Here is a 16,167-nt window from a genome sequence, read left to right on the forward strand (position 1 = left end):
TGCTGTGATATCCTGGCCTACCACCCACATTCCAACCCCTATTTCCCAAAAATGCTAAGCAGACTCAGTGCTTTTGCACTTACTGTCATCTCTGCCTGGTATACTCTTTCCCTCAATATGCACATGGTTTATTCCCTTGTGTTATTTAGGTCCCTGTTCAAATATCACTTCCTTAGAGCTTTCTATGAACATCACTGAATAGCAATGCTCAGCTATATTACATCTCCTTACCCAGCACTTATCACTTATACATTATGTATCTTTTTGTGTCTCCCCCAACCAGAATGCAAATCAATGACACAGCTTTTTTCTTCACTGCTCCATCCCTAAAGCCAACATGTTCTGGCACACAGTAGGAATTCAATATATATCGTGCAAGCTAGTTGCATTTACTTGGGAGAAAGGACAAAAAGGTAAGCAGCAGCTAACATCTCATAAACATTGCAGTAATTGCTTTACACACGTTATCTCATCTGATGTTTTTAACAAGCTTCAAAGTAGGTATTGCTGAAATCTGTTTTAGGGCCTATCTCAATATGAAAGATGATGTTAAAAGGTTTCTTTAATATGCATCTTAGAAGAATCGAATATCGATTTGTTTTCCTCGAAACTGTCAGACTAATATCTGACCGATTAAAATGTGCTAGTGAGAGGAGAGGAAAGTATAGAGAGAGAGGCAAGTATAGAGCAAATCTCGGAAGCTGGACTACTTGGTTCAAAGCCAGATTCTGCCACTTTATAGCTATAAGAACTAGATCAAGTTATAAACCTTGTATGTCAGACTCCTCATCTGTTAAACTCTAAAGGGGCAGAGACTTTTTTTTATTATATATATCACTGCACCTAGAAACATTTGTTGTCCTCAATAAATATCTATGGAATGAATGAATGAAAATAACTTCATAGCACTGTGAGTTTTATGTGAGTTAGAATATATAAAGCACTCAAAACAGTCCTGGCATACAGCGAATGGCATACAGAAAATGCTCAATAAATGTTAGCGGTGGTTTTTGTTAGTTTAGGAGGCAGTTCTGAGGTTCCTTACTCCTCTCAAAATATTCAGCAGACTCAACAGCACATTACAATATTTTATAAGCAGAGAAAAAGAATTTATATTTTCTAATAAGAGATAAATAAAATGCTGGAGTAAAGTGAAAAGGATAATAATATTCCTCAACTGTGGAATGGATCCTGGTGGCATCTAAGGTAATATTATTTTTTGTGTGTGTATTAGAAGAAAAATGTGTATTTCGCTGTGTAGCATGCTAGTCATTTATCCACTAATAATCTTGTGATTTAACAATTAATTCATAGGATAAAAATTATACTTTTAAAAAATATAAATAGTACAGGCAGTATTCACATGGGGGTAAAAAAACCTCTCATATTGGCATATGAATAAATGAAGTTTTAGGCAACACTGCTCTAGAAAAACAGCTTTTAATCTGAGGCCAAGAGACTCTAACTTGAAGCACTCCAACACAGTGTATGTGCATATGGGCATTATACTGGGGGAATTAATCCAGAGATTTCATCAGATTCTGAAAATGAGTTAAGAACCACTGCTTCAGTTTACAATCTAATATAACATCAAATGTTCCTATGAATAAAAGAGTACTGATTTGACAATACCTCATTATTACACTGTTTAAAATAATAAACTTATAAAGGTGAAATTCTCTAAGTTCTTATACTAATACGTAATAGAAATGTCTAATATTTAAACTAATTAATTTATAAAAGTTAACTTAATGTTCAGTGACTTTACTCCAGAACCAAATACTTATGATATTTATCCCAATAGGCAATGTAAAGGCCCTTGAGGATAAAAACTATTTGCATCCTCGGCACCTAGAAGAATATTTGGTGTAGCCAATTCTTAGTAAATGTTTGATAAATGAATGAATCTCAGCAGGCATAATTTTACCAATTTATAGTCAGTAAGAATTTACTAGCTGCTTGGTGTCTACAACTGTGAAGACTATAAAATACTTTTGGACTTAGAGCTAAAAAACTCTGGTTTAAGTCCCAGCAACACCACTTATTTTTCAAATTTCTCTTTTACATATTTAAAATGGTGATTACATGCCTAGCTCACATAATTATTGTGAGGACATAGAGATAATATATGTGAAAAGCTCAAATATAGTTTTATTAATCTGTGATTATTTTTAAATGCAATTCTTGGTTTTAAATATAAGGTAACACATTTCAGAAGGCAGAGGACAACTCCAGAAATTATATTTCTACACTTGATCTGAGCTCATAATTGAAAGAAAAAAAATCATATATAATATGAAATGGTGAACCATAGAAGAATTTATAACATTTAATACTTCCTCTTTAAATTTATACGTAACTTATTAATTGATATTAACTTTTCACATAAATATTTTACGCCTTTGCATTTAGGCTGTAACTTGAGAAAACCTTTTTTAAGCCCAAAACAGTGCCTTAAACAGAGTAGGTAACTAATAAATAGTTACTAGTTAACTATTACTATGAGCATGGTCTTTGAGATGAATTAGTTATTAAATATATTTTTAATTTAACTGAAGTTTCTTTTAACTTATATTAGTCTGCAGTCTATCACTTATTCTGTACCAACAGTCTGATCATACTTGAAAAATATTTGGTAAGAAAAAAAGTTACTCCAGTAGAATAAAGCTGAACTCAGATGCTCGCCTATTATCCATATTTAATATATGAGATAGAGTCTTGGGATTTGTACTTTATTTTTCAAAACTTTGGTAACAACTTACCAATTTGGCTGATAAGCTGACGGAACTGATCAAGGTAGCTCTGTCCCTCTGGAGTTATTCCAAGTTTTCTGATGCCTCGATTGAATTTTTCTGCTCTTTCAAAAGGATACTAGAGAGATAATTTAAAGACTACCTTTATTTTAAAGCATCAAATGCCTACCAAATCACTACCAAAAGTACCACCTTCTTGTCTAATTTTGTATTTTCATTGTGCTTAAGAAAAAAACTCAAGTCTAATGACAAAAAATGTATAGTACAAAAAGATACAAATATTCAAGGTCAATAAAAAATAAATTTTTTTGATATTAGCTAAGGGGAATAATTATTAATGCCATCAAACTTAAATTTCCCACCCCAACTATGGGATAGATAGAAGAAACCAATTCCTCCTAGAAATGTCTGTTCAGAGACATGTGACCACGTTTCTGTGGACTGGATAGATATTAGGTACTTATATAAACACACTTCTTCCCAAAAAGCAAACATCGGCTAAGCTGAAATTTCTAGTTGCCAACACCAATAACAAATGATTTTTCAAGTTTTAGCTGATTAAAAGATTTAGGAAAGTATTCATTTTACATTAACAAATGGAAACAATCTTTATGAGATAGTTAATACAATTCTCCACTGATAACTATAATCTGTAATTTTATTATTTTATCAGAAAGAAGTAGTTTTCTGTTCTGACAATGAAGAGAACTGCCAACTAGTATACAAGAGTGCTGGAATCAGGTAATGTTAAGAAAGGTGATTAAAATAGTTCTGGATGTGGCAAATCAAATATGCGACCAATCTAAATAAGCCTGTTGGTTCTCTATCCAAATGGCTACATATCTCTGTACTGTTACCACTTAACAATTCTTCACCTCAATATAAGAAAACTCGGCCTGGAAGAGGAAGAGAAAACAGCATTCATAAATTATAGGTGGGAATGTCAATTGGTACAGTATATTTAGAGTGCTTGGCAAAATGTATCAGAATTTTAAATACTCAATAGTCTTTGCCCTAGAAATTTCTCTTCAAGAAATCTCTCAGGAATAGTCTCCAAATACACAGATAAATGTGTAAGGATATCATCTACAGCACTGTTTGTAACACTGAAAATCAGAAAAACCTAAATATTCATCAGCAGGAGAAAGTTAAATAAGTTATGGTATACATCTTTACTATCAACTCTTAAAAAGAATGAGGTAGATTTACATGTATTGCTGTGATAAGCACACTGCAAAACAGTGTGTATACTATTACTCCATTTATGTTAAGAAAAAAGCAATATATATATATATATGTGCAAATATATATGTTTATTACACAGACACCTGAAAGGCAGCATATCACATTGTAAATAGCAACTGCCTCCAGAAAATGGCACTGAAAGAGAAATGAGAGAGGATATTCAGTTTATGCACTCTGTATTCTTTTAATGCTTCAAAAAGAACATGTATTGCTTTTGTATTATTTTAAAATTAAGAAAGTAACACCTGGCTACGTTGATCATTTAATTTTTTCTTACACTTTAGCCTAAAGAGAATGCAGAAAGTAAGAAACTATAAGAGAAAATACAAGAAACTTGGAAGCCAGATCTAGGAGATACTATATGAAAAATAAAACTAAAACCCCATAATGAATTTTAGCATAACCATTTGCTATATATTCAACGGTTAAACCAAACTATGTAAAATACCTTATGATCATTTTGGTCCTTGATTTCCCTGAAAAATCGAATATCTTTAATCAGTCGGGATTTGATATGTTCGTCGTACATAAATTGGCTAAATATATAGAACTTCTTTTTCAAAAACTGGTAGGTGAAATTAACCTATAAAATTAAATTAAAAAGTTGGAAAAAGTAAAAAAATTAATTTTAAATCGATGTTACTGAATAACATCTATAAAATAATTTATATAAGACTTTATAAAGTCTAATATTTATAAAGTATAAATCACATTGGACCTTAATATTTCAATAAATGAAGTTTATTGCCCAAGTTTACAGAACTTCCTATAAACTCCCCTTAAATATTTTTACTACAAAAGAAAAAAAAATAGATAATATTCCTTATAGGACTAAGAACTGTAGTAAGAATCACAGATTAAACACTAGTTTTTACGTCATCAACCACAGTCAGAAGTCTCTACGCTCCTCCATCTATAAAAGATTCTTTATTACTAATCTTCATGTCTAGGATGATACTAAAATAAGAAATGTGGTGCTCTTTAAACTTTCCTGAAAGAAGATCGTAAACTTTCATTATTTATGCATAAATATTCTGAACACTTATTAGGCGTAAAGCAATGTACCTGCTCTCACGCTGGACATGGTCCTCGTTATCATGACATCTATATTCTAACAGGAGTGACAGACATTTTAAACAAGTATATGTTAAATAAATTATTAAATCGCGACTATAGTAATTTCTGAAATGAGAAGTGTGGGTGCTTTTGAGAATAACACAAGGCCCTGATCTAGACTCTGAAAACCCTGAAAAAGTAAAATCTGAGCTGAGATTGAAGTCAAAATAACATAAGATTAATTTTGACCTATAGATGGAAGCCTTGTACTAAATTCCACCCCTACAACCCCAGTTTAGCTCTTTTCAGTCTTTATGTAGCCAATTTCAGAAATGGGTGCTTTTTCAGAACTTTTCTTGTGGTTTAAACATGGCTTTTTCTCAATCATCTTAGTAGTAGTCTTAGTAGAAGTAGTCTCCTCTTTATCTTTCCCATTCTTAATAGTGGGTAACTCTGCCAGCCTCTGATTGTACTCTTCTATGCTTACTTTTATCATCATGAGACATCAGGAACTTACTTTCATTAGTGTGATTAACTGATTAATGACTATATCCCCTGCCAGACCGTAATTCCTGTGAGAACAGGAAATGTCTGTTTTTCTCACCCTAATGCCCAGCACAGTACCTTATATATGAAATATGTTCATAATTATATCTATTACATGTTTGCTAGGTAAGGTAAAAAGTTTGTTTATCCTTAAAGATTCCGATATGATCTCTAGATGGATGACTCCTTATTTTCAATTTAAAACTGACTTTGTGCATCTCATTTCCTTATTGGTAATCCTTAAAATAGAGCTCTAATCACATAATTTATCAGCTCAAATACTTCAATGGCTCCCCCACTGTATACTAAGAAGGTCCCTAATGTAACATAACTTCTCCCTATTCCCTTACTCCAAATATGCTTAATAATATTTTATTATTTAAGCATTCACATTCTTCCTTTAAGAAGCTCTGAAAACCATATAATTCAAATATTCTCCATATAAGGAAAAATAGCATACAAGTTCAACTGATTTCCTCAAGTGACTGAATGCCCATTTATAGGCAGATTCAAAAACAGTTTTAGTAAATTGCTATTTTTTAGGGATATCAAATAATTAGTAAGATCCCCCCCAAAATAGAGCACAACTGATGTTAAATAAATTGCTGTCAATGATTTGCTTTCAAAAGCAACTTTCAAAGAATATCAGACAATCGACACAAATATACATTTTTATATTTATGCTGATTTCCTCAAATCTCCAATGCTATTTCTAATGATGACCATGAGATGGCAAAATATTTTAAAGTGTCTTTTGTATCACAGAGCTTCCATCATATACAACACAATTTTAGTACCAGACGTTTTAATTATACCAACCAGAAAAATGGAAATTCCGGTATAATATAAACAGGTAGTATATATTGAACAGAATATTCTATCAGAAAACTATTTTTCAAATTATCAATTAAACTAGGGACTACTACCCATCCAATCCCCCGAAAAAGGTTCTTACTGTTGTATTCATGATTCCTGTTCCATGTGTTCGAATTGAATTAGCAATATGCCGAATATTAATAGTGTTCAAATGTTTGTTATTGCTTGTTCGTTCGATAAAAATCTGCAATGAAACATACTTATGCTAAATAACAACACGACCATAGCAAACACTGGTCAGTTATCCAAAGAAAATTTTAGAATCCATGTCATTAAAGATAATTTAATTAGAAAGTCATTCAAGATGATAATACAATCAGAGCAAAGGAATAAGCAAGATGATCTCTAAGTCGTTTTTTCCTTTGTTTATTTAACCAATTTTCACTATTGAGAACCAATTCATTGCTCCTAAGGCTTCCTACTATATATCCACTCACAGTAAAAGAAATTTTCTAAAACCCACTCACCTGATTGTTGAGATTATAGAGGTATCGAGACACAAATATATGAATGTTTCTCATTATTTCCAAAACATCCAGGCCCTACGAAATAATCCATGCACAAGCTCTATTATTATTCATTCAAGATAATCAGTCAGGCTTGTATATAGTGACTTACTGCATATAATACATTTCTCGATATTTTTTAATTATTAAAAAACTATACAAAAAGTATGACCAAAGGTTAAAGGGCCTTCTAACACCTACAATCAGGACTGTCTCTTGGGAAAAACCTGGCTACTTATTATCTTACCCTTTTGTAAAAACACAAAAACAGTTAAGTTTAAATATTCAAAGATCCATGGCTCACAGTCATTTCCCCACCATTCTTGAGAATATCTGCTTGTCCTCCCAGGGATCTTCTCTATATTTTTCACAAAGTAAACTAAAGATTCTAAAAGGTCATCAGGATATGTGGTGATACTTATAAAATACATACTATTTTTCAGGCACTTTGCAAGGTTCTTTATATATAATTCTCAAAAAATGAGTTATTAGTCTACTAAATTCCACAGATGAAGAAAATGAAGCTAAGGGAGTTCTCCAAGGTCAAATAGCTAGGAAAAGACAGAATCCAGTGATTTTAGAAAGTCTAATTCCAAATCCTTATGCTTCTTTTAATTACACTAGACCACCTAATATGCAAGTTACCTATGAAAAATCCTTCATTCTTGAATTAGTATTCTAATATCTGATGGTATCATATAAATTGTTCTATAGGTTTTCCTAACTGGGGCTCAAAATAGCCCTTTAAGTTTTAATATAGCTTTTCTCATGTTTCAATTAAAAATTCTGTTCACTCACTTTTCTCCCACTAGACGATAAATACATGATCTGGGATCATTTCTCTTTATTTCAGTATCCCTAAACATAATTCAATGTCTAGCCTTGTTTTCAGTAAATATTAAACATATAAATAAATGAATGAAAGGATATAAATACTGATCCAAAAAAATGGCTCCCATATGCAGTAGAATGAAGGAAAAATTATGATCCTCAAATCTTGGAAGTGAATGTTTTTTAGTAAATATTATCTAGATTATCTTAGAATTACATGTAAACTAACTGAAAACAAACTTCTGCACTCATGAGATACTACCATATTATCAATTAGCTCACTGAATTAGCAAGACTAAATGCTTCTTTGCACTTATTTTACAAATATATTTAAAATCATATAAATTTAACTATTTTCCCTAAGATATTAAAGTTTACATACTGTATCTAGGTCTAAAGTTTCTATATTTAAATCTTCAACTGTGTGACCTTGACTAAACTTTTCACAATTCCACAGAAGTCACCTCACTATCCCAATGTTTCTGAAAAGCTATATCTAAGTCAATGTGTACAGGCATACTTCATTTTTTTTTGCGCTTTGCTTTATTTACTGCCCTTTGCAGATACTGTGTTTTGTATAAAAAGTATGTGGCAACCCTGCACCCAGTAAGTCTATCGGCACCATTTTCCAACAAGTTCTGATAAGGTTAGCATTTTTTAGCAATACAGTATTTTTTAAATTAAGGTATATACATTTTTTTTAGACATAATGCTATTGCACATGTAATAGATTACAGTATAGTGTACTGGATATGCACTGGGAAACCAAAAAATATGTATGACTTGCTTTATTGCAATGGCCTGGAACCAAACCCGTCACATCTCCAAGGTATGCCTCTATTTCAGATGTACAAAAGTGAAATGTAAACAGGAAGCCTGTGACAAATTCTTTCATAAAGCAAATTAGCACCATCTAATTTTTTATTCTTGTCAAGTATGAGGTTTTATATAGCAAATATTGTCTTAAAAAATAAACATTTAATAATAAAGTAAAAAGATTTCTTAAATACTGTTGTTATGCTACAATCAGACTATGCTAGAAACATTTTAGACCATACCTGTTCCAAAGTCTGACTAGGAAGATGTGCCTCTGTCATAACCAATCCATAACGCTGAGTAGCTAAATTTCTCATTTCACTATAAGTGGCCCAGTCATGAAGAGCCACTGTTGTTAGATTGTAGAAAGTCTTGTCTAGATAGTGAGTTACATAAGCTACAAAAAAAAAAAAAATTTTTTTTAAAGTTTTGATTCATAAAACAGAAGAGAAATAAAACTAAAAAGGAAACTTGCCTTTGAGCATTAAAATTCTTCCTTTAAAATAAGGTGCTTAAGAAAGAAAAATGAATAAAACCAAAAAGAATTAAAAAATAAATGTACTAACACAAAAAAAGATACTCTCAAAGTTCCACTTTTGTTATTTGTTCTTTTATAGTTAGGACAAAAAGATACAGAATATGACTTTTAAAAAGAAAGCAGAACACTCACCTCGAATGTCAATGAAACGATTGAAAAATCGAATTGGATTCAGAGAGAAAAAAAGGGCCAGGTCTTTCATGCCTACTTTGAAAGGGTTTCGGTCATCCAGCTTTAAATGAGTATGCACAGAAAGTCGTAGATCCTTCTCTATTTCTTTGCACAACTTGTCCAGCAAATGCTATTCACAAAAGAATTGATACTTTGATTTTTCAAAATGATATTGCAATTGTACTGTTTCTCTCTGTGTCTATGCTTTAACCATTAGAGTTTTATAATCAGTGCAATGATGAAAAAATTTGTCAAACTGATTTAAGGGTCTACGTGCTCTACGGTAAAATATTATTTTTATTGGGAAAGTGAAAATTACTTTGCTCTTTATTTTAAACCAATGATTTTTCTGACCAGGAAGCAGTTAGGTAAACCCTAAGCTTTTATTTTCATTAATACTTTAACACCCATGAAAGAAAATCAAAAGCTAATGTCTGACGGCTTCATTATAAAGAACCTGAATGCACACTATAAAGCACAAAATTTATGAGATCAAGAAAAGAAGGTCCTGAGAACATGTGAGAGGAAGTTTTTTTAAAAGTTTCCTTGTAATAACCATTAAAAATCATAAAATTCATTGAACTAAAAGTAATGAAACTCATCTTTTTTGGTTACCATGGAGCTTAACACTGGCAAAACATGTATTTTATTTTCTAAATAAGATAAATTATATAAAATTCTTCATAATTTTACCAAACCTGAATAAGATTTATATTGTGAAGTTTACTCATTTTTAATTTCTCTCTCCAAATAAAAATATTGCCAGATTTTAAAGATATCAGTGTTTATAATAAATGTCATTAAAGCAGGGAGGAACATACTATATTGCATGTAAATTATTTCTGTTATACAAGTATATTTTTTAATATAACTTCCTTTTAGTAAGATCTCCAAATGAAATTCAATAAAATATTGATAGTTAAGTTGCCTTAACTGTATTACCATTAGCAGCATTCAATATTCAAGCCAATTTTGATTAGCATTCTTCTAATAAACAGAAGCTTTTTTTTTAGTATTAGTTTCAGGTGTACAGCACAGTGGTCAGACATTTTATATAATTCATGGAGTGATGCCCCAATTACTCTAGTACCCACCTGGCACTACACACAGACATTACAATATTAATGACTACATTCCTTATGCTGTACTCTCCATCCCCGTTGACTGTTCTGTAACTACTAATTCGTACTTCTTAATTCCTTCACCTTTTTCACCCAGCCCCCAAACCACCTTCCCATCTGGCAATCACCAGTTTGTAATAAACATAATTTCAAATTCAAATATACTATTTAAGTAAAAAAAACTTCCAAATTCCTAGTCTGGATTTCTATTTAAAAATTAGGAATTAAAGACAAATTTTTTTTTTTTAATTAAAGACCAATTTAGCATAACAGTGACACTGTAACTAAAAATCATTCCTTTGTTCTAGACAGTGATTTATAACTAATTTTAAATATTATTTGCTTATTTGTTAAATAAAATCTGCAATGAAACGAACTTATGCTAAATAAATGTGCTTCAATCCAAAAAGTTTTTCTAAACATTGCATTCCAAACACGTTATAAGCTTCAATCTCAAATATGATGTTACCTCATTTAAAATTTCCATAATTTCCTTGTCATAGCAATCCAGAAGTAATTCATAGGACTCTAAATGCCTTGCATGCATCATAGCGGGTACACAGTCACGTAAAGCACTGAACATGTACTAAAAAGAAAATTAGAACATACACGAATTTATAAAAACCAGCTCTCTATTCTAAATAATATTACGAGGGTTAACTATCTTAAACACAAAACCTTCATCTGAAGATTAACTGTTTTTTTTACACGACTGTCTTACTTTCCCAAATAAGTCATATTTTATTCTCTAAAGCAGCAGTCCCCAACCTTTTTGGCACCAGGGACCGGTGCTCCTATGAGAATCTGATGCCTGATGATCTGAAGTGGAGCTGAGGTGGTGATGCTAGTGTTGGGGAGCAGATGCAAATACAGGTGAAGCTTCGCTTGCTCACCTGCCGCTCACCTCCTGCTGTGAGGCCTGGTTCCTAACAGGCCACGGATGGGTACTGGTCCGTGGCCCAAGGGTTGGAGACTCCTGCTCTGAAGCATATACTTTAAATCTACAAAAAATTTATTCACTTATTTTCCTATCTTGAGCAACTGAGACACTTATTTCCATATACAGGAAGATCTGAGTAACGTACCTTGCTGATAAAATGTTAAAAAATTGTGACATAAACTAAAATCAGGTGAAATAAAATTAGGAATATGTGGAGAAGAGTTAAATATGTTAAAATTTATTACTATTAATATAAAATTTAACTACTGTATATAAATGCTTATTAATATGCATGGCATTGTACAAAACAGTATTAGCAGTCAATTTTTAAATGGTTTCTTAAATCAAATGGTCTATTTTAAAAACTAATTAGAATGGTTTTTATAGTGACTAAAAAATTGATGGGTTTATTCTTCATATTCTTTACTTACATGTAATCTGGCTGCATCAACGGCATTTTCATATACGTCATCTAAATAAATTGGGAAAACAGCTCGATGCCAGTATAAAAAACAACAGTCACATTGTGTTTGGACTCTACAATGTAAAGTAGTAATTAGTGGTACTAAAATTGAAGTACCCCCAAAAAATAACATCTTACTCATTTTTGATTTCTCTAATCACTTAACCCAAAATTAGTACAGAAAAGCTACAAAATAAATGTTTCAAATTGAACAAAGGTAACAAAACATTCTAATATCTGACACTTGTCAGAATTCTGCAAACATGCTTTAGTTTTAAAGCATACTTGAAAAACAATATAGATAAGTTTTAAATAGACGAGTTTAAAAATAATTTATTTTCAATATCGTTTGATATGTCTATACTTAACAATACTTGTACCACATGTACTATTTTACTCATCTCAAAATTAAAAAGAATTTTTTAAAAAATTGTGACCAAAAAAAAAAAAGTTATCTGTCTACAATCTTTGCCAAGTGACTTCTGGGGCAACAAAATGATAATTAAATATCTTACGATGAAGACAATTCAGTACTTCTTCCAAGGATGGAATACTAAATGCCACAAACTACAAACATCTCAGCTTCTCAGAACAAAAACATTAACTTAAAAATATGAGCATTAAATGGAAATTGTGCCGTAACCTTAATTTGGTTGGGAATTAAAATTCAGAAGACTCATTTTCCCTTCAATTAACTTACTGCTTACTCTTTAATTTAAAAGCAAACAAACAAAAACAATAAAGCCACAAGGAGCTATAAAATAAGCCTTCCAAAAACTAATTCATCTTAGTGACTGGCTCCCAACGTTATTCAAATTCATATCTCAAAATAAAATTACAGAAGACTATTTGACATGGATCTCTAAGTCCTTCACAAATAGATGAAGCCTTATTAAAAAGTGACAATTTTAAATGCCCACTGGGGATAACCATCACAACTACCACAATGTGCATCAGGGTCTGCCTGGTGCTCTAAGGGCTACTTCACATTGTCTCATGTAATTCTTCCAGAAGCTACATCCTTACTGTAGAAGCGAAGCTAAAAAAAAAATATGATTCCTAGTCACAGTCTCATTTTGTTCAAGATAAAGGAATTAAAGAAAGAAACTAAGCGCCCATCTGGGTTATATTTCTTCTCTTGCTATGCTAAAAAAGAAAATCGATGTTTCTATTAGCCCTACCTTTTGAGTATCATTACATACTCTTACTTACCTTTCTCTAAGTTCACTGATAAGATCCAGCTTTTTCATGACTACTTGAAGTGGAAAGAGTTCTTCATCTTTAAATGTTTTCTATTAGGGAAAGGAAAAAAAGGCAGAGAAACTGCAGTCAAATTAAGGACAGGTTTCTTGGGTCATAAAAAGAGAACTGTAAAATCTCAGATCACATTTTTATTACGTAACTAATAGCAACACACTCACCAATTGTGTGCCAACACTTAGTGCCAAAGAAACAATAAGTCGTCGTTGCTTTGTGCTTGGTCCGTTTAGAGTGTTTTCAGCCAAAACTAGAGCAGAGAGCACATCAAGACGCTGTTCACTATATTTCTTGTCAGAAATTACTCTTTTCTTAAAGATAAAAGAAAATAGGAGACATTCATTTTATTTGAGGCAAAAACAAGACTCAGAAGAAAAACTTCTTCATAATCTTTTCCATGATTCTCTTTAAGAGAGCTTTGACAATACTTTCCCTGTTGAGCTTCTTCTGATAATGTGACATGCTTCAGTAATTCTGTAACATTGTTTTGCACTGTCAGGGGCAACAAATGTATTAGACATACTTTAAAAATTTCATATTAACTTATTAAGGAAATCGCTTCTTAAAAAAGGTGTATATTTTAAAACTGCATACAATATCACTTTGTAATAGAGGTATGTTAATATATTATATACCATAAGTTCAGAGAAAGATAACCTTAATCATTCTAAGTAAAAATCATAAAATACCATGAAGACAAATGACCGAGAATATTATATTTAAAGGAATGGAGTAAACAGGCCAAACCAGAAAACACATATAAAGCAAGAGAAGAGCAAACTAAAAAGATAATTATGCTGAATATATAATCACTTTCATACCTTGGCCACAGAAATAGAATTAAGAGCCTGATGTTGAAGGTGCTGTGTTATATGTGAAACTGAATCAGCCACAACCATGCTTCTCCTGTAGAACATGTGTTCTATTGCCTGAAAAGAATCAGAATTTGTAAAAATCAACTCAAAACTTTTAGGCAAAATTAGAGAATATCTTTATGACCTTGGACTAGGTAAAAAAATTTGCAAATGAAATGCAAAAAGCACTATCATCTTAAACATGGATAAGTTCAAATAAAAATTTCTGAGTGAAAAACAGGCAAGGCAAAGAATACATGAAGTATTATTCCATTAATATAAATTTCAAAAGCATATATAACTAAACAATGAATGGTTTATAAATTCATCCTTATTTGGTAAACTAAAAAGAAAAACCAAAGAATAAGCATAAAATTCAGGATAATGGTTTCCTCTGAGGGGGCAGGATACGATGCAGTCAGGAAGGGACAACACAAAGGGCTTTGGAAATAAAGGCAACATTCTATTTCTTAATTGGAATGGTGAGTATCTAGTGTTCATTTTTTTAATTATGCTGCTATATTATATATGTATCTATACATGCATTTACATATACATTTCTGTATTTGTATTTCATAAAAAATAAATGTAACTGATAATACATCGTAATGGAAAAAAGGCAAAAATTCCAGAGGCACAATCTCAAAAAAAAATCTCTATTTCCTAAGCAAATCTAAAGGTTATTATTAACAGAAATTTACTAGCAAATCTTAATTTCAATTTTTAAAAAAGGTTAAGTGGGCTCTGCTGCCTAAAATGTTTTTTTAATTTATATAGAATATGCTAATATTTTACCGTATTTCCAGAAGTATACTCTGGTTCTTAATTTATCTGACCGCTCAAAAAAGTGCCTACTATTCAGATTACAAGATGATGGCACTTTCTCTAAATTATAAAATACATAGCTCATATTGACTAGCCTCATATGCATTTGAACACTATAAAATTACAGATAATGTTGCATGGGTATTATAGTTTTAACTTATCCAACATGTTTAAAACTTGTCACGAGTAAAACTTTCCTAATACTTAGCCTAATCTTTTCATTTTCCTTCTTTTCTGTCTCACTGCATGTTAACTTTTAATATAAACATATTGCCTATTCATAGAACGTTACTCAGAAATTTCTTTCAATGGTTAGTTCCTTTATCCAACTGAGAGATAAGTACACTTTCCCACAATTTTTTATTCTCATATAATCAGAAAGTCAAATCTTTCAAGATCATCCTAATGCAAATTATAATGCAAGGTAAAATGATCTACAACCTACCTTGAGAAGTTCAACAAGTCTGCATAATGCTTTAACTGAAGTTTTGGTCATTGGCTTTTGCATGGACATGTAGAGATTCATTGTGGTTTTAATAATAGTGCTAATACTATATGCATATAAGAACCCCTAAAAAAAAAAATAAAACATTGATTACAATCACAAGAAAAGATTTAATTTATGCACAATTTCAATCTCTAGGTAATAGTAAGTATTCCTCAACATGCCAATAACCAGTGTTTCTAAGTTTAAAGTCACGTCTTATGATTTTGAAATTCTCTTCCTCACAGTGTTATACATGACAGTCAAATTTCAAAGCCGTCCTTAAAAGTTTATTTAATCTAGCACATAACAGTTTAGTACTGTTGAAATTATAGTGTATAATCACAGTTTAAAAATTCTTCCATTAAAAAAAAACTTCAGAGAAATTATTTGGGTGTCAGGAAGGTATTTATTCATCCTTATCTTACCTGCCAAGGAAGAGAACAGATACTCCTACCTGCTGCAGCTTAAGACAAGAGCTGAGGACTCTAAGGAACTAGGAATTGAAAAATGAGAAGGAGAAAGAGAGCTGCTCTCTGGCCAGTACAGATATCCAAAGCTATTCCTCAGTTCCAAGCCAGTTCCCTTTTTCCTTGTCACCTAGGCCAATCCCTACTGTCCATCTGCTACCATATTCCCTGCCTTCATTGGTGCTAATCAGATTTTGCCTCCTTCCAGCCCAGTAAGAACAGATTCTCTCCTACCCTTCTATTCATGAAGGAAGCACACAAGTCTTGTGAGGTTTAAAAAGAAAAAAGAAAAAATTTAGTGCTAATAAACCCAGGGAAACAATACAGAATAACAGGACAAAGGTAACAGGACAAAGGATATTACCTCTCACATATTTGTTCATTTAGACCCAAAAAGGACACAGAAATAAAGATA

At 31.6% G+C, this 16,167-nt stretch overlaps 1 protein-coding gene across 4 annotated transcripts in view; it reads right to left on the minus strand.

The window, feature by feature from the left end:
- WASHC4 (WASH complex subunit 4) overlaps positions 1-16,167 on the minus strand; it is a 50,665-nt gene that overhangs the window by 12,016 nt on the left and 22,482 nt on the right. For all 4 annotated transcript variants that reach the window (XM_039877897.1, XM_039877895.1, XM_039877894.1 and 1 more), the window contains exons 15-26: positions 15,244-15,369; positions 13,941-14,048; positions 13,284-13,430; positions 13,075-13,154; positions 11,831-11,936; positions 10,929-11,045; positions 9,300-9,468; positions 8,872-9,026; positions 6,944-7,018; positions 6,556-6,660; positions 4,447-4,581; positions 2,763-2,871 (exon numbers count right to left, since the gene is read on the minus strand). In XM_039877897.1, coding sequence (XP_039733831.1) covers positions 2,763-2,871; positions 4,447-4,581; positions 6,556-6,660; positions 6,944-7,018; positions 8,872-9,026; positions 9,300-9,468; positions 10,929-11,045; positions 11,831-11,936; positions 13,075-13,154; positions 13,284-13,430; positions 13,941-14,048; positions 15,244-15,369 — 1,432 coding nt within the window. The remainder of the gene's footprint in view (positions 1-2,762; positions 2,872-4,446; positions 4,582-6,555; positions 6,661-6,943; positions 7,019-8,871; positions 9,027-9,299; positions 9,469-10,928; positions 11,046-11,830; positions 11,937-13,074; positions 13,155-13,283; positions 13,431-13,940; positions 14,049-15,243; positions 15,370-16,167) is intronic.

The sequence above is a fragment of the Pteropus medius genome, unplaced genomic scaffold, assembly GCF_902729225.1.
Source record: "Pteropus medius unplaced genomic scaffold, Ma_sr-lr_union100, whole genome shotgun sequence".
In the NCBI taxonomy this organism is placed as follows: domain Eukaryota; kingdom Metazoa; phylum Chordata; class Mammalia; order Chiroptera; family Pteropodidae; genus Pteropus; species Pteropus medius.